A 20,508-nucleotide genomic window follows, 5' to 3' on the forward strand; every position below is an offset into this window, starting at 1 on the left:
GGGAAAAGAACACCATGACTGAAGCAGTGCAGGCAAGAAAAGTAGTGCGAGGTTGCAGAACCATGGGAGGACGACGTAGGACGAAGAAACACACCGAGAATGCAAGCAAAGTGGTCCGTGACACTCAACAGGCAACAGACGCGTACATTGTTCGGGGCAGAAATGGCGGCGCTGGCGGTGCAGCGCATGGGGAGTCCCCAAACACAGTGTAGAGACACCGCAGCAAGAACAAAACACAGTGCAACAAAAGAGAAAGAGGACCGGACGGGGAATGGTACCTGCCAAGGAGACAACAAATGCGGGACGAGGGATTCCCCGTAGCAGCACCTAGGGGATGTCACACAGAGGTCGTGTGCCAGCAGGACAAACACAGCAACTACGGGCACAGGAGGTTATTGCGAGTGAAAGGTGCACGTACAGATAGGACCACGTTCCTCCTACAGACCTTGTTACAAACGTCGTGATGGGGCCCAATCAGCCTCTTAGAAATGAAGCCGGAGGCACATCGCTGGGTGGGAGGGGGCGAAAGGCTGCTGGAGCGTACGGACCCCACCACTCAACTTTGCTTGCATTCTCGATGTGTTTCTTGCTTCTTTTGTCTCTACTGTTGTCGATCGCTACCCTTTCCCTTCACTTGTCTTGCGGGACACTCCTATTGCCTTTGTGGAACCCCATGCGCATGCGTTGCGCAGCTGCCGCCTGGTGTTTTTCAGATGGGCGACTTTGGTGTTCCTTTTGACTTCTTTTGTTCCGCCTTTCTATCTTCACTGGTACTGGCTCTACAGCGGTGTGAAGTTCATTTTCACATGTTTTCGGCGTTGTCTAGTTCATCACGGAGGCATCTCTCGGCAAAGTGGAAGGGGAACTTTCGTCTCTATTTCATGGGAGGTATCTGTGGTTTTCGTTTGTACCCTACCTTTAGAATCACCCTGTATTTATTAGGGATGGGACCGATTAATCGGTACTCTATCGGTAGAGGCACATATTTTTGGTAAATAAAAAAGCAAAATTTCGGTACAAAAACTGAGTCAATTTCGGGTTCAAAAGCGGTAAATAAAATGAAATATCGGTGTTATAGCGGTGAAAAGTTGGATGAAAAGTGGTATATAAAAAGACATTTTGGTTTTAAAATTGTGAATATAATCCTAAATTTGATTTAAAAACTACACTTATTCCACAGAATTAACATTCCACTTCTAATAGCACATTTATGTAGTTATAAGAGTATTAAGTTTATTTCTGTGTAAAGGAGTCCATTATTGCTTCTCGAATATTAACAGCAGAATTAATCAATTTTCCGGGAATTGCATAACTCACAGGATATTTCAGACTTCAGAAAGTGTCTCGTCGGTATATAAATGGTAAATTTCGTGTTTAAGAGTTAATTTCGCTTTTTGAAGTTCATTTCGCATTATTTCGTGACAAAACATGGTCACAAAATGCATCTCACACCTTTCAAAAACATGAAAAATTAACACTACAATGTGTTTTTTCAAATTTCGTTTTTTCGTCAAAAACGAAATATGCATGCCCCTATCTATCGGTATCGGCCGATATAGGCATATTGGTGTATCGGTTTATCGGTAAATTTACCGATTATTTTACCGATCCGATATATCGAAAAATATCTGATAATTTAGTGCAAAATTCTGCCATTTTGTTGTAATTTTTATGGATAATCTCGATGCCCTACTTTCTAAAAAAAAGTAATTGTCTAAATATTCAACTTCTTTTGCACTGCAGTAACCTCGAAACACACATTTATTAAGGTGATCAATGAACATTTCAGGTTCTTCAAGGACCATTTCTAATTTTATATCGGATCGGTAGAATATCGGTTATCGGTATCGGTAAATTTTATATCGGTACTTTATCGGTATCGGCCAAAATTTCATATCGGCCCATCCCTAATATTTATTAACCCTTAGATGCCGAGGCTGATTTTCCAGGTATTTCCACTAACGCTGAGCATGTTTTCAGCGGGAAATTTGAAATTCTGCATTCTTCTAAATGAAGTTTTATATTTCCGGGACTAAGAACGTTAGAGGTACAAATGATACCTCGTTTTGTTCAGTATACTATGGGCAATAATTCTGATGGGAAACAAACAAAAACTTAATGAGTTAGAAGAAGATGAAAAAAAGGGGGAAGTAACTATTTTTTAACATGAAATTTGAAATTCATCGGATTCATAGTATCTTTGGAATTCCACAGCCAGTAGACGGAAATGTGCATCTCTGAGGTCAAGGGGAAATGAATTTCCATCCATGGGGGCAGTCACACCATGGTTACCTGTAAATGGCAGGGGAGTAAACTGTTGGTGCCGTCCAGTTGGTTTCTGTCAGGTCGAGTCATCAGGAGCAGAGTCGCTTTCGTTGTCCGAAGATCCACCGTGAGTCCCCTCGTCGTCACTGGAGTCACTCCCCAAAGTCATCAGGTCGGCGATGTCTTCATCTATCCCTTCCGAGTCCGTACATAATAATTAATTCATTGTCAATTTCACTCCGTGACAAACCGGGTCTTCTTGCCATCTTATATGCCCTTTACTCTTATTGGAGAAGAAAGCCTCGGTGCTACAGCTGGCTGCTGGTCACATGGCAAAGGAGTCCATTTTTGCTTCTCCAATATTAACAGCAGAATTAATCAATTTTCCAGGAATTGCATAACTCTCAGGATAATTCAGACCTCAGAAGGTGTCGCGTCGGTGAATAAACCCTGAATTTCGTGTTTAAGAGTTAATTTCGCTTTTTGCAGTTCATTTCGCATTATTTCGTGACAAAACATGGTCACAAAATGCATCTCACACCTTTCAAAAACATGAAAAATTAACACTACAATGTGTTTTTTCAAATTTCGTTTTTTCGTCAAAAACGAAATATGCATGCCCCTAATTATCGTTCTTCAAGGATCATTTGGAATTTTAAATCGTATCAGTAGAATATCATCTGTATATTTGATTTACTTGAAAAAAACTAGTGCATGTAGATTTTATGTTTATACCCATAATAGTTACAAGAAATTGACAGAATATTGAACTAATTATAAGATTTTTATAGATATATATCGAATCGGTAAAAATACTGGGTAATTTTACCAATAAACTGGTGTTCAGATTTTTCTTGTATCTATCCCGTCTCTAGTATATAGTGTATTACTAGTAAAATGTGTGGGACAAAAAGTTATTATAGGTAGTTTTGAAAGATGCAAAAACAATCTACTAATCATAAGAGTAACGCTGCTGGAAACAAGACATGCTATGTTCTACTTATAACAATAATCATAATCTGATTCTGCACGTACAAGTGTTCTCAGGTTCCAATCAAGGCTAAGTCTGCGTTTACTTCCAAATAAGTAAGTTACATAGGAAGTAAATGCCAACTTAAACTGGCTAGTAACCTGAAAACCCTTGTTTGAATCAAATTGCCAGGAAAATATGTAATTCTATGTAAACAAGTAGGGTTGTTTTCAATTACTTAAACATCATACCCTCAATGGAAGCTACCTCTACCTACATTCCATGTCATGAAGTTGACCATGATATGGTAGAATCAGAAACAGTATAAGCAAGATGAATCTGCTTGTTTCATTGCTTTCCTTCTGCCACCATCAGTGTCCTAAACGACAACTCTGTGACAGGGTTAAAAGCTTGGGACTAATTTTATCTTCTATTTTAGTGTTCAGTGTTTCTTTTATTTTTAAGTGTGCACAATATAGTATAATATTATGAACAGTGCTAGGTCTAACAATGAAATGTCATGCTATAGCGTGCAAGTATCTGTAGTCAACAAGAAGTGATGCACAGAACAGAACCCAAACTTTCTTGAAGTTGAATTGCCTCAAAAAAATAAGGTGTGTAGATGAAGGTAGGTTCTCACAAATCTCCCATGCAGTTGTATTCAATTTAAAGAAATACAATGACATATTTAAAGCCTTGATGTCTGTATATTTGAAACCAATGTCGAACGAAGATTCACTCCATCTGGTTTAGGAGCAGATTACAGTGGTTGGTTTGTAAGTCATTCAAATACAATTGCCAAATGGGATTGTGTTTAATGTTCCTTCAGATTAAACCTGACATTTACTTTAATGTTACGGTTTATTTCCTGATGAATTGTTTGGAGTTTTAACCACTGTATTTGCTTTTATATATACATATATATTACGGATGGGACCGATTAATCGGTACTCTATCGGTATTGGCCGATATAGGCATATTGGTTTATCAGTAAAATTACCGATTATTTTACTGATCCGATATATCGATAAATATCTGATAATTTAGTGCAAAATTCTGCCATTTTGTTGTCATTTTTATGGATAATCTCCATGCCCTTCTAAAAAAAAGTAAATGTCTAAATATTCAATTTCTTTTGCACTGCAGTCACCTGTCAACTGGATTGATTAATTTAGTACTCAGTATTGGCTATCAATGTGTTCATAAAATTGCCGATAATTTTACTGATCCCTATTAATAATATTTAAATTAGTGAATAACTTTGCCATTTTTATGAATATAATGGTATACTTTGGTTTTAGAAAAGAAATGTCGAATAATCACTTTTCCCAAGACAGAATCTATGACAGTCACCTCGTTACACACAATAATTAAGGTTCTTCATGGAACACTTGCAATTTTATATCAGATTGGAAGTATGTCGGCCAAAATGTTCCTGAATCTCAAATTTCTGAAATTATATCAAATGCTGTAACTTTATTCTATCATTTTACCTAAAGTTTCAGATACAGTATTGAATTACCATTTGTAAGTCAACAATCCAGTTGCCATTTAGATAAAAATTGAAGTACAAGGGTTATTTTTAAGTAAGGTCCGTTTTGCAATAAAAACGATGTAAGTAAATTTTTTTCAAAAAACATTTATTTTCTGAATTTACGTACACTTTTCTATTTTTCTACATAATTTCATTGCCGGTTTAAACATTATGTTAACGAACTAAGAGTTTTTGGATACCCTTCTCATAGAACTCTTGCCACCTGTGATGATAAGCCAGTTACTCACGGTCTTTTTCACGTCTTCATCAGTGTCTAAACGCTTGCTGCCCAGGAAGGTCTTCAGATGGCAGAAGAGATGGTAGTCGCTAGATGCAAGGTCTGGACTGTGAGGTGGATGATCGAATACCTCCCAGCGAAAAGATTCGATCAGATCTTGTGTTTGACCTGCAGCATGTGGCCTTGCATTGTCATGAATCAGTCTGACACCGGCTGACAGCATTCCACGCAGTTTCTTCTGGATTGCTCAACGAAGTTTTCTTAGGGTCTCACAGTAAGAAACTGAGTTAATTGTTGTTCCTTGCAGCAAAAAGTTCACAAACAAAACACCCTGCCTGTCCAAAAACACAGTTGCATGATGCTGCTCAAAGAATGCCGGGAGCCTGCACGCGCACTCATTCCCACGTGCAATTTCAAACGGTATTCACAAACAGACCTTGCATCTAGCGACTACCACCTCTTCCACCATCTGAAGACCTTCTAAGCGGCAAGCATTTAGACACTAATGAAGAAGTGAAAAAGACCGTGAGTAACTGGCTATCATCACAGGTGGCAGAGTTCTATGACGAGGGTATCCAAAAACTCTTAGTTCGTTAACATAAATGTTTAAACCGGCAAGGAAATTATGTACAAAAATAGAGAAGTTATGTAAATTCAGAAAATAAATGTTTTTTTTAAAAAAAACATTTACTTACTTAGTTTTTATTGCAAAACGGACCTTACTTAAAAAATAACCCTCGTATTATACATAATTAAGTTAGAAGGTTAAATTTCTTTTACGTTTTGTTAGAGGCAGTGTTTCACCTGTCCCTCCCAAGACACAAAATTGTTCACTAGTAGCTATAAATCTGAGAATATTTTAAGGGTAGTTATTTTGAATCAACAGAATTTAGTTTTATAATGCATTGCACAGAAACTGTAAGAAAAATGTTGCTTAACTACTATAGTTACTTTAATACCAAAAATGTAGTGCCCCTAATATATCCATCATGATACTCAAATTATTCATTCATTATTGCTTTCAAAATATATACTAGACAACTTAAATTCTGGATCAGTTGTCTGAATTTCTGGACCAATCCTTTGTGAAGAAACAAAAATTTTCTTCCGACCAGTGTAATTATGTGTGTCTGAATGATCGTAGTTTTGTGTGTTTTTGGAAGACATTAGCTCTACCAGTATTGTGAAAATAACAAATACCTTCTAGAGTGTAATTCCTACGTGATGAAATGGGTTGGAGCAATAGAACTTCCTTTTGTTATGTGAGTAGATTTAATGTATTTTACCTATGTGCTTAGTTCACACAAGAATGCTTAGTATTGAATCTTCATGACCACAGATCCCTAAGGAAGGTAAACCAACAAACAAGAGGAATGGCCAGAAGGGTTCACCAGAGGTAGAGGTGTGTTCAAGTCAACAAATGTCTCCAGCTTCTCACCCTTCTACCTTGTCTTCACCTCAGAGCCAGCATATCCAACCTAGTACCCCGATAGGGCAAGCGGTAGTTTCACCTGGAGGGCCTGGCCAGAGCCCAGGTTCCCAGGTAACTACCCCGTCACCATCGCTGACCCAAGGTCAGTCTAATTGCGGTGGAGATGGAATGACGGATGTGGGGCTCGGTCCCCAGCCTGCAGAAAGAATTTTGGGCTGCAGTAGTGATCAACAAATTCGAGTGCTGACACCCTCCGAAATTATGCGAACCCTCCCATCTTTAGGCCAGGAATCTTACGATCTCCCTGCTTCGATGGTGAGCTCAGAAGTTTATGATGTAGGTGTGATTGTGCGTGGTGTTTGGTGTAGCTGCCCAATAAGAGATTGCATGTAGCTGAGCATATTTTTTATCAAGACGAAACATAATACTAAATCCTTCCCTTGTTTTTTTTTCCTTACTGCATAAGGAGCATTCTTTTTTACCCCCGATCCAGTTTTTTTCCTACCTTAAGCATGGTGGCAAGCAGTGCATGCTGCCACAGCAATGTTGCTAGTGTACTGTGTCTCCGTCCCACGTTTTATTATTTGCCGTTGATTAGGGACACAGTGGATCGGCTGCGTCCAAGGTGCTGCAGTCTTCATGACATCACCCAAAGTCCTAGTTGGCTCTGAGAGCTCCATTCGGCTCTTTCAATATGATTGAAATGGTATGGGATTGATGGTTTCTGGATGTAGCACGCTACTAAAATGTCTTTGCATCTATTGTATCAAAAGAAAGCTGTGTAGTTTCTATATTTTCATAGTTTTTCTCTCAAGGTTTGTATTGATTTGTCTGGTTAAGGTATTTTAGTTTTTTTCCCAGTAGAGAAAGAAACATACACTGATATAAAAATTCTCGTATATTTTTGATACCTTGTGGACTGCAAGTCAGAAATCTTGTTTGTCCATTTGTGTTTTATTGACACACAACCAGCTACATAAAGTTAAAAATTTGCTTCAAATTCCACCTCTACGCTCATCAGAAGTATCATAGTGCAATGTTTTTAGGCTTTTCGAGCATAGTATATGAATAAAACTGAATGCATGATAGTTTAAAACAAAACTCAATTAAATTACAGTCTTGAAATGATCAAATATGGTACGGTGGAACCCTTATTCTTGTTTTGAATTGTATACTTTCCCACTTCTAAACTGTACTTTTCTGCTCCCAATGATGCAAAATATTTTAAAGTGTTCCTGGTTTATACATCTTCCTATACCCATGGTCACCTGAGAAAATAAAAATAATTGCTTCTCCCTCTGGTTAATTGCAAGAATGATCATGAATGAACTAATGGAATGAATGATGGGACAAACACAATGAGACATCCATGTCTTGAGCCTGGGATCTCTGGTATCGTATTGGATTATTTGGATCAGTACGTCACAGAGGCTGACTCAAGATATCACTGTAGTTCTACGTCTCTGGAGATATGTTTAAGATCAAAGCAGAATTTCTCTATGTAGCAATCCTTATTTACCAATTGCAGTGTCACCTTACAGTTTGAACATTACAAATCACAAAATGTAATTCCTGTGATGTGTAATTTTCTTTCTTTACAGTACCTTTAGCTTTTATCTGTTATTTAGTTCTCTTTATTGGCAGGTTTTCTTTTAGTTTCTTTTTCTCTATGAAAGCAAATTTAGATTATTGTGTTCATGTGTGCAGGAGTACAGCAGAAAGTAATTAATAATTTGTTGTTACATAAGTAAGCGACATACAGATTGCGTAATTAAATGTAGGTAGTATCAGATTACCGTTTGTCTTTGTGTAGCTAAACCACCAGTGCTCTTGACTGCATTGAGTGGTCCGATTGCAGCACAGTAATTGCAGATTAATTTCTTTTAATTGTAGCTTCTCTGTATTCATTACAATGTTAATGTAGACATGCGTGGATTTTATTGCATTATGATCATGTGTCATAATCAATGTTTGAAAAATGCATGCGTATGTTCATTCCTGTAAATGTTGTATTTTTGAAGTCCTTTTAAGATATACGCAATATATATTGACATTTGAATGATTTTATAATGTGCCTTTACTTATATCAAACTTGCTTTCTTTTAAAAGGGTGTATAAAAGTGCTAGAAAATTCATTTTGCAGTAAATGCTTCTTTGCAGATACAATTAAGTTATATTGTGTGAGAATTGTGTTCAAATTTCGGGTAACTTCACTGTAATTAGAATATTGTTTCCATATTAGCTATCAAATGAAATTACAGTTGAACAAAGAACATTATTCCAAACCTGTGTGTGACCTATTAAGACAAGAGCTTATCTATATACGAATTTAAGATCTGCATGTCAAACTATTACTGCAGCAGGGCAATGCAAGACATCATACTGTCAAAGCAAATTTTGAATGACGATTCAGTGAAAATTTCTTTTACATCCAGCATAATGTTAATAGGAGGGGAAAAACCTTTGTTGGGTGCAATTTGAGTTAACATTTTAAATTATGAGGAACACTATATGAACCGAGTGATAAAAGACACAATTTTCCCTCTTAAGAAGATCCAAAAGGGACTAGATATGTGCTGAGACAAGTGTGTAGAATGAAATGGATGTTTTAGTCAAAATTTTTGCGACAAATATGAAATGAATTAAACAGATTTAGAATACAAGTCCTAGCACTTTGGACAAGTAAACTTTGTGTGTTTAACAATATCAGAAACTATGATGCATAACTGTGCATAAATACAAAATACAAGATAACTGAAATTAATACTGAACTTCAATGGATGGAGAAGGATCCTCAGTATGTTAAATACAAGCACATACATGTTGAGTTAACTTCAATTTAATAGACAGTAGCAGGAATTAAGAAACTTATACATTGTGTTAATGTTATTATTTATTCATAATAGAAATGACACACACCATACATTTTTATGTTGTACACACTTATGTAAAGAAGAATATGAGTTGTGTACCATATAATCTTACTAATTTTTTTTAAAAGGCATTATTTACAATTGAAGATATTTTTTATCGTATCCTGCATTATCTCGACATAGCTACTTTATCTACCTGCAATAACGTAATGGAATGTGTTCTATTGGAGAATTGGCTTAATTATTTCGAACAAGTGTTCTCGGTTTACCAGCCAGGTTAAATTATTTGTTCGATTGATTTGTGTGAAAGATGATTTGAGAACAGATCCATTTTGAGGGTATTGTGTATCTGTTAATGTCAATTGTTTAAAAAAATATGTAGGAGAGGGTGAGGTGGTAAGATGAGTGGATAACTTTTTTATATTGAAAAATAAGTTTGGAATCTTACTAACTACTAGTAAGCTCTGCTTATTTTACTTCAACATGTTCAACCTTAAGTCTTCACAAGTGGTTCAGTTTTTGCCTACAGTTTTCTTAAAAGCTAAATGCCATCCATGTCCATATCATTACCACATGTGGTTGTACATGACTCCTGAATGTTTTTGTGCAAATTAGTGCATCAGCAACCTCGGGGTTCCATGCCCCTTTTTTTAATATATAATTTGAAATGATAAAGTTGAGTAATAATTCACGATACTTCAGGGCTTCTAAATTCTCATATAGAAACAGATAAAAATGCTTATTCCTCTCAACCTTTCTACTTTCCATCTCCTGTTTAGATTTTTTCTAATATTTAGAACAAAGGACTTTAATCTGAATGTGATTTTAAGATGAAGTTAATAGCAATTGAATTCTCCTGGGCCAGATAGGTTTAGCCAGTGTAAATTTGTGTGTCATATGGGGACAAAACAGTTAGTCTTTCAATGGGAAATTGAAGATATGTTCATTTGTGACTTTCTTGTACTAAATAGAAGATCGAAAGAACCACATGAACGTCATGCCTTGGATAGTTATTTTACACCAGAACTTGATCTGTTATTCAGGAATATAAGTGATTGAATTATTGAAATTATATCAGTGAGGAGATTTGGTAGCATATGAGTGTAATATAGTATTAGTGTGTTAGCGATTTATAACACATTAACTATGAATGTAGGTTTGTTAATACTAAATATCAGGCTCATTCTTGGGATAGTGCAAACGAAAATGTGTTCCATATTAACTGCCTAAAACTGTGGAATGTTGGTTGCACACTCCCAAATATTACATAATTATCTTCCCTGTATATTTCCCACTTTAAGTTTCTTAGATGCCAGCTTAGTGTCAGAGTACATACACTAAGTGTTTGACTCTTCATGTCACCACCAAAGTTCTCAGGTTCAAACCCTGGCCTGTACATTAGTGTACTTTGTGAATGCTCCTTCATCAATTTTATTTAATTAGCACTCATTCTCATTGTTGGAATTAGCTAAAAGTGCAGAAAAGTGATGTAAATACAAGTTTATTAAGACACGTTCTCTTGAAAGACACAGAATCAATTGTTTTACTGTATGTATGTATGATCCACCCTCCCTTACGAGGAAGATTACAAAAGTTTGTTTTCATAGAGAAGCTGAACTTTCAACTAACACAATTTATTTTCCTTCATTTATTGGGTTTAGCAGGATAAAGTCACGTAGCATTAAAAACGTAAGGTGTGGGTTTGAATTACTAAAAGATAACCTGTAGAATAACAACACTTAGAAAGTGGGGATATGTAGTGGTGAATGCAAATTAGCTGGAGAGTTATGTAATGTTCTTTTCCTTCTGCAGGACCAAGATAGGATTATACAGCAGCAGAAAAGCTGTAGAGAGGCTGAACAGGAAAGGCAGTGGAAACAGCTACAAGCCATGAGGCAACAGCAAGCACAGCAGCAACAGCAAGTTATACATGAGCAAAGGGTTCAAGGTAAGTGTCATATTACAGGGTGTCAGTTAGGACTGAACCAATCGATAGCACTCTTACTGATTCCCATTGATACTGATATTTGTGGATGGACAGATTAATCAGTACTCTATCAGTATTTGCTTATTGGTCTATAAGTTTATCAGTAAAATTACCAATAATTTTACTAATGCAAAATTATTCCAATTTGTTGTTATTTTTATTAATACAAATATACGATTCCCTGTCCCAAGATTTTGTTTAGGGGTGGGACAGATTAATTGGTACTCTTATCGGTCGGCCAATATAGTCATATTGGTGTATCGGTTTATTGGTAAAATTACCGATTATTTTACCGATCCGATGTATCTTTAAATATCTTATATAATTTAGTGCAAAATTCTGCCATTTTTTTTATAATTGAAGGACTCTGGTGTAAAACATGGTAACAAAATACAGGTTTTGAGATATTGAAAGTTGATGTTTCAAAAAAATCTGGTTTATAAATTAAAATAAATTTCTAAATTATTTACAGCAAATATGATTCACTTGTATGTTTACTAATCATACAAACATGATATTTCATCTGAATTATTTTTTTCGGTGGTGCTACATGCGATTTGTTTGAGAGTTGTTCAAGGAATTGTTATAGTTACCATGCTTTACATGCAATGATATTACCAAATGAGTGATCAGATACCGCTTTATTCAAGCTAACTTGTGATGTCAGTTCAATAATAATATTTTGACAGACTTTTTATAGCAACCATAACAATTTGTAACAAAAATGAAAGCCTTTAATAACAATAATTTTATTCAACAAACAATAACCTGAGCTCCTTGTTGTAACAAGTTTTCGCTTTCCTACATCTATGACTCAAATGAACACCATTAGAAAAGTAGATTTCGTTGTTTTATTACGTTACTTTTAAAAATAATAAGTTCTGTATGCTTGTGATTAAAAATGACTTTCTTATATCTATATGGAGATCAATATTCATAAAAAAGATGTTTATATATGAGGGGTTTTTCAGCTTCACATATCTACTTTTCACACACAGAGACTCTAGTTATTACCTCAGCATGCCAACCCGAATCCGATTCACAAGCCTCTCTTGATACAAAGCTACAAAGCTGTGTTACGTAGACTATCCAAATTGCAATATTAGATTTTTGTGATTCAATAAGCAATTTATACATAAAATATGGAGGGCCTCTTTCTTTTTTTCGAAAAATTGAAAATCTAAAAATAATTTTTTAAAAAATGATAAAGTGGAAGTATGATTTTTTTTTTTGAAAAACGAAACAATTTTTTTAAAACTAAATTTTTTTCGAAAAAACGAAAAACCATCTTTTTTTCGGAAACGATTTTTTCTTTTCAAAAAATCAAAAAATTTCATTTTCGAAAATCAAAAGTTTTTTTTTTCTTTCTTTCAAAAAGGCCATCCCTAGTTTAAATCTCTATCTTCAAGATAACAATTACCAGAGTGGTTAGGAAATCGCGCTACGACGCCAGGGGTCTCGGGTTCGAATCCCGTCCTGGGCATGGATGTTTTTGAGTGCTTATTCATCAATTTCATCATATCATTACTCATCTCCATCTTCGCAAATAAGCCAAAAGTGACCCAAGACGCGAAGTAAAAAGAAGCAAATCAATGAAGACACAATTATGACCTTGTAATTTTCTGTTGTATTTTTCTTTAACTTGACGTGTTTGTAAAGAATGATTTCAAATGTACACAGGGCTTAAGTTTTTAATAGTTTTCACTGATGTTTAGCTCTTATGGATTAAATTAGTTACAATTTCGAACCAAGAAGAAGACATATTTGCAATAACAATAAAATCATTTGCTTTCATCAAAGTCACACATTTCATAAATACGAAACTTAATTAAATTACAAATACGTTATTAGGTCCACCATAAAAATATTATAACTTTTAAAATGCGCATTACAGATTTATGAAAAATATTTTATAAAAAAACTAAACTGTTCCAAATAATTGATATGATTCAGATCAAATTACATATTCCTAGGTGTAATACATTTTTGACGTTTCTTGTAAGGCATGGTATCTTAAAGCAGCCTTAAATGCGCATACCCAATTAAAAATCAAACTAATTTCTATGTGACTACAGTTATTTATATCTAGTAGAAGATAAGTATGTGCTTCTCTACTAGATCGCAGTTCACATCCAGGTACGAGAGTAAAATTTAATTCGAAACTGCCATTATGAGCACTGTTGCATGTAAACAATGTATCTACAGTAGATACCACATTTTACATGAAATAGAATGTATGTGGCAATGCACAGTTTTTGTCGCATTGTTGATTGGCAACCTCTTTATTCTCCTCATTCTTAGTCGGTGGTACATATTCTGGTTCATTATGGGAATCATGTACACTTTCTAACTCGTTCTATCTTTGCTGTTGCCTCAATACTCACGAACTTTCTGAGACACATTGCAATTCAGTAACAGCCGTTTTGCCGCCATCTTTGCTACTTACCATACTTTACATGAAGCAACTGGTAGATACCATAACTTTCAACACGTCTAGCTCTGTCATCTGTTGACGAAACGAAACATTCAAGTATGATTCGACTCCATTTACGATGGACTACTTGATGCACATTATAACTCCAAAATGTCACTTACCATGTTTTACACCCGAGCCCTTCAATTTTTATAGATAATCTCCATGTTTCACTTTTTTAAAAGGTGAATGTCTAAATATGCAACTTCTTTTGCATTGCAGTCACCTGGAAACACATTTATTAAGGAGGTCAAGGACCATTTGGAATTTTATGTCGGATCGGTAGAATATCTGTTATAGGTATCGGTACTTTGTCGGTATTGGCCAAAATTCTTATCTGCCCATCCCTAATTTTGTTAATACCTAAATATGCAATTTGTTTTTTCAAATATAAATTTCATTGTGCAGTCACCTGGGTATATACATTAAATAAGGGGATGGTTCATTTTTGTGATGTATTTCTTAGCCAGAAACTTGCAAACTCTTTTAACACATCCTATCCACGGACATTGTCCTGGTGGGGAATGCACTTGTGTCAGGCCAGAATTTGGGTGTTCTTTGAACATATACATGTAACAAATAAACTGCTGATACACCATTTGTCCTTGGTATGGATTCGTAATGAACTGTGAACCCCCTGTGCTTGAAGATGCACAAACATGATCTTGAACTGTGAGTGAGACATGCATTTTTTATTTTTGTGAGGTCAATTCTGTGTTTCCCACTCCATGGTCTGGCATTTTGTTTTGGGTCGCATTGAAACCATCATGGTTATCACCGTTAAAAATGTATCGGACATCTCTGCATTGTGTAAATGATTAGATGAAATGTCAAGCCAATGTTATTCCTGATCATCAGTTAAGATTTGATATACCATCTTAGCGGTATTTTTTTTACTGCCAATGGGATACCACAGACACATACTACTTCCTGAGCTGTATGTTTAAACATGCATGAGTAAATACTTCTACCTGACTCAACACCCCTGTGACCTGCTGTAAACATTCCAGGAATTTTAAACATGTTATAAAAATAATGACTATGAAACATTGCCATGTTAATGTTATTTTTAATATATACAGTGAAACTTCGATTTTACATTTTTCGAGGGTTTTGGAAGTTTGCTTTGTTGGGACCATTAAGATTCAATGTCTAATGTGCAAGAATGTAAAATTGGGGAATGTAAAATCTGGATTCCACTGTAATATTGTATGTCTGAAAAATGGTGATTTGTTTTTGTTTTATTGTGATTCATGCAGGAGCAATTAGATGAGAATAAGGCCCCAAAGTTGCATATATGTAATTGTCCCTTCTCTGGATTGCACACACTACAGAGTAAATTAATAATTCAAATTTTGATATTGATTAATTCTTTTGAAATGTTACTTATCTCAGTGTCATGTAGATTATGAACTATGTGGCACTCAGTCACGTTGTGCAAATTTCCTTCTCTTTTTGCACTTTTTAATATGCATATTTTGCTTCTTTTGTTTACCAGTAGCAATGGCACGCGTACATAGACAAGTGAGTGGTGATGGAGCAGGCCAGTTCTCTCCAGAACAACCTCCGTTGCCCTTGACGGCACAACTACAAGTATCCACAGTCCAGGTAGGTAATATTTGAAAATGGTGTCCTTAAATTTCACATCCTGTGAAAAGTATTACTGCCATGTTGTTTTCGTTAAAACCAAAACAGAAAGATTTTGAGATTCAAATTCAGTTAGAAATTTTCACTTGTACTATCAAGAGATTTATAGATTTGTATATTCAAGTTAATGAGATTTTGAATGTATTGTGATAAACTAGAGCTACAAAACAACATTAGTTAGTTTTTACCCACAGAAGAGCAATATAATATTTTACTGCATTAAACATGCAAAAAAATACAATATATTCTCTAGGAATATATTTCTGAATTTATGAAATTGAGTATCAGAATCAGTTTAAATATCTTATATTTAGAGTGTCAAATACAGTTATATAATATTCATACATTGAAAGTCAACTTCATCAGATTCCCAATAGCATATAGTGTGTGCAGTAGCAAAGGAAGCTTTATTGAATTTATCCAATTTATTAAAATATAAACAAAAGTAATTATTTACATTTGTAAATGAACTTATTTAGAGTTAATATCAGGATTTTTTGGATGTTTTAAAGTACGTGAGTTTTCGTTACAAAAAGCATTATGTAATTGTAAAATCATTGCTAGCAGAAAATTTTAGGCATAAAACATAATTAACATTTAGTAGATTTAACTGATAATCATCACTACCAATTATAACACCATTAAGCCTTGTTTCCATGGTTATGAAAAACTAAATATGCTGACCAAGGCAGTAATTTATTTTATTAAAAAACATAAACTAAACGTAACGTTTCAACCTTCTAGCAAGGTCTTCTTCAGACTCTGTATCAAGTACAAATGTAACATGATACAAAAACAGGGCATTATATATACACAAACATTACTCACTCCAGATTATTAGAAAGTTGTTCTGGAACTTTCTAGCAGGTGGCTTTCCCTTGTCAACTGTACTTTCACCTAAAAGGCTAAACATATTTACTTCCATGTAGAATGTTGTTGGACTTTTTTTCTCACGCTCTTTTTCCTTAATTTTTCTTCCTTCTCCTCTCCTCTTTCTCTCTTGTCCTTTCCACTCTTTCTAACACCTTCTTCCATTCTTTGTTTAACTTCACCCCCCATTCCAGTTCATTGTGTCTTCTTCACCTTTCTTCTCTATTTCCTTGGCCTCCTTCCATTTTCTCACTAGCATTCTCTTCTCCCTTCCTATCTGCTTAGCCTCATCCCACTCTGTCATGTCTGGTTTCTCTTGTGTGTTTAAATATTGCATTTCTCTCTCTCTTAAGTCGTACATCATCCCTATGTTGTTTCAACCTGTCTTTCAGCCTCTTTTTCGTTTCTCCTATGTACACGTGATAGGTTGAAACGTTACGTTTAGTTTATGTTTTTAATAAAATAAATTACTGCCTTGGTCAGCATATTTAGTTTTTCATAATCATTACCAATTAAATTAATGAACAATTTCTTCCATGTAAATGTATTAACTTTATACTATATATTAGGGATGGGACGATATGAAATTTTGGCCGATACCGATAAAGTACCGATATAAAATTTACCGATACCGATAACCGATATTCTACCGATCCGATATAAAATTGGAAATGGTCCTGGAAGAACCTGAAAGGTTCATTGACCTCCTTAAAAAATGTGTGTTTCAAAATGACTGCAGTGCAAGAGATATTGCATATTTAGACATTTACTTTTTAAAAAAGTAGGGCATGGAGATTATCCGTAAAAATTACAACAAAAATGGCAGAATTTTGAACTAAACTATCAGATTTTTATCGATATATCGGATCGGTAAAATAATCGGTAATTTTACCGATAAACCGATACACCGATATGCCTATATCGGCCGATACCGATAGAGTACCGATTAATCGGTCCCATCCCTACTATATATAGTACCGTAATTTTCCCCGTCTTTCTTCCAGGATCCTAATTCCACATCTCTTTCATCACCTTCTCCAAGTGCAAGACAAGCATTTCCTTCGTCAATCCATGTAAACAGGGTACATGCACCTCAGAGTCCTGTAACTTCGTATCCACAGTCTCGGCAAGAATTGCCTGCTCGTCCAACTGCCATTCAATTGCCACGACAAGGCCGTGGTCCGGATCAGTTCCCAAGGCTAGCATTTCCGCAGCCACAGCAACCCCAGCCATGCCAGGATCCCTACTCTCCACAAACACCGCAAACACCTCATCCGGCTCACCCATCACCACAGGAATCATCCCCACAAATGCACGAGCAGTTTCCACCCTCGGCGGGAGCTCCGAATCAGGTTGAGACCTATGCCCAGCAGTCTCCAACAGCCTTATCAAGATCAAGATCCTCTGATATGGATCCGTATTCCCAGTCGCCGCAAACACCTCGACCCCAGAGCTCTGATCGTTTCGGACACTCCCCGTTGCAGTCACCAAATCCAATATCAAGGTCGCAATCTGTTGAATCTTTCTCCAAGCCTTCTCCCACATCTCGTCAGCATCTGAGCGACATGTTTCAGCAAGCAGCGCCACCTAAGCCAAGACCTTCGACGCCAGCGGATCACTATGTACAGGCGTCCGTAGTGCAAAGACCGCAACCGCCATTCAGTCAAAGCATAGTAACAGCACGAACCCAAATTCCAACATCTTTGTACTCCCAAGCATCATCTAGCCCCCGTTCGACACCTTCTCAGGACATATTCAATACACTGCCTTCGCCACAGCGGCCTTCCTCAAGTCAGGATATGTACATTCAACCAGCAACTCCACATCCTCAGCAACCTCAGGAATCGTATGCTCCGCAAACACCGGCACCTCAGCCACCTACGCCACCGGCAGATACAGGTCCACCCACCCAACCAGGTCCTGAAGTGGAGAGACAACAACTTCGCGATCTCCTTCAGAGACAAGAATTCAAGAAAATTGAACAAGATAGGGTTCTGCAGACACAACCTACCGCTGCTGTGAGACACTGGAACCCCCAGCAGCCCCCTCAGGGACATGGTGAGTCATAAATCGTGCAAATTCAACATTTTTTTTTTTTTTGGTATATATGTAAGCTTGCATAGAAATGTCTAAAATAGATGCAACAAAAATATTCATATACGTTCTATATATTGGTAATAAAATGTTTATGCTACTGCAGAGCCATCAACCTTGGTGCCTCATCTTACCTTTTTTTTCATCATGTTTTAACTGTATGTTCCTGGTGTATGGACTGAAATATTGATGTGTTTTACATTTTGAAACACTGTAGGTGCATTTTTTTAAAAACATTATTTTATTTTATTTTATTTTATTTTAAAGAAAGTGGTAATGTGGATGGTTGGGAAGTGTACAAACATTGTGTAACAAAAATGGACATTGTAATTTTACGGTGGCAGCCCGTTGGATACAGTGTGTAATTTTACGATGGTAGCTAGTTGGATACAGTGAATTTCTGATCTAACCTTTTTTGCTGAGCTACAAATGTGATATTTGTGGAATATCAAGCAAGATATTAAAAATATTTTAGTACTGTTCATTTATTAAAGATTTAATAAATGTCAGTTAAATTTATAAAGTTCAATTTTGATATTTCACTGACCTCACATCAGTTGTGAGAAGAGCAGTTTCTCCAATTATCAAGGTTGATGTTTGCCTCCTAATTGGTGTATATCACTGGCATCAGTTGGTACTGATACATCGGCATCCATATTGTTTCAGTCCTCTTATAAACAGTGTTTCAGTTATATTTTTGGTGTATTTTGCACACTATTTCAGCTATTGAACAGTCTTCATCATTGGGTAGACTGAGGACCTTTGCTGTATAACCTTGCATTTACTGATACAATAAGAGGTAATATATGCCAGATATAATTGGCACACTTTGTAGGTTTGAACAGTTGAAGAATGTGCTACTTTATCTGAACAGGAGTGTACAAATAAAATTATTGTGTTTATATTATAATATGAAGAGCTTCAAGCAAATCGTGTATTTGCATAAAATGCCCTCTTGACATACAACTCTTTTAAGTGCTTCACATATTTGCAGCTAAAATGTATGAACTTGTTTAATTTCAGATGAGAGGCAGCCTGTAAGCAGTGCAGAAGCAGTTCATCCAGCTTTGCAGCAGATTCAGCAGTCTGTTGGACCCAGTGCTACATTTCGTCAGCCACTGCCTCCTTCTCAGAGACCACGAGCTCCAATACCTGCAAGTGTCGTTGTGAGGGGACAGGTAGAATATCGCCATCCCATGCAAAATATTGATGCTCGGTTGCAGGTAGGTGTTATATGTTAGAGACAGGAGATTGAACTCCAAGGCTTTGAATTCAGTAGCCATTTAAAATAATGTACACTATTTGACCATTAACAACTACACACCCATAGTAGCTTGCTTATTGGGATTTTGCTCCATTCTTCCATCAATATGTTGTTTTTTTTTAGTTCCATTTTAAGTCCACTTTTATGCACAGTTAGGCTAATTGGAACTGGACCTACAGTTTAAAGTGGTATCCAAACCACTGTGTGCCTCCACCAGGTATTGAACCCAGGACCCCTTGATTACAAGGTGATTGCATTACCACTATGCCACCAGGGAGGCACTCCATCAATATGGGGAACAGCTCTTAGAGTTATGTGTGTAGTGTGACCTGAGTCAACCGTAACTCTAATTCATCCTACAGGTGTTCAATGGGGTTGAGATCAGGCGTCTGTGCTGTCCAGTCAAGTTCTTCTACCTCATTTCCTCAATACATGAGCCCTTGCTTTCTGAACCACAGCATTGTCCTGCTGAAAGTAAAATGACACTTTTCCAAATTGTTACCATAGTGTGGGTAGCACTGAATTGTCCTCAATGGCTTGATAGACATCCATATTCATGGATTCAATCATACAAACCAGTGGACCGAGACCATACCATGAAAAATAGCCCCACCCTGTAATTCCACCTCCTCTGAACTTCACAGTGCAGCACATACCATAACATACATATGTGAGTGATGTTGGCCAAGCATTTTGCTATGTCGATTTGTCAATTCGGCTGCCACCACATGTTGCACGAATTATTACATGCTTCCATTGTTTGAGTTCAACGGTGACATGCTTTGCACCAATGTGAACACTGGCTGGCGCTCCATGTAGAGATCATAGGTGTGTGGGTTGCAGCTTGAACATGGAATTTTA

At 36.3% G+C, this 20,508-nt stretch overlaps 1 protein-coding gene across 14 annotated transcripts in view; it reads left to right on the top strand.

Annotated features, from left to right (window-relative positions):
- LOC145978331 (histone-lysine N-methyltransferase 2C-like) overlaps positions 1-20,508 on the top strand; it is a 184,919-nt gene that overhangs the window by 89,475 nt on the left and 74,936 nt on the right. For 10 of the 14 annotated variants that reach the window (XM_083110895.1, XM_083110904.1, XM_083110906.1 and 7 more), the window contains 5 exons: positions 6,347-6,409; positions 11,125-11,260; positions 15,271-15,380; positions 17,294-18,347; positions 19,407-19,606. In XM_083110895.1, coding sequence (XP_082967021.1) covers positions 6,347-6,409; positions 11,125-11,260; positions 15,271-15,380; positions 17,294-18,347; positions 19,407-19,606 — 1,563 coding nt within the window. The remainder of the gene's footprint in view (positions 1-6,346; positions 6,410-11,124; positions 11,261-15,270; positions 15,381-17,293; positions 18,348-19,406; positions 19,607-20,508) is intronic. The other 4 variants (XM_083110902.1, XM_083110909.1, XM_083110897.1 and 1 more) reach the window with 3 other exon arrangements.

Source organism: Lepisma saccharinum, chromosome 24 (assembly GCF_977018435.1).
Source record: "Lepisma saccharinum chromosome 24, izLepSacc3.1, whole genome shotgun sequence".
NCBI lineage: Eukaryota > Metazoa > Arthropoda > Insecta > Zygentoma > Lepismatidae > Lepisma > Lepisma saccharinum.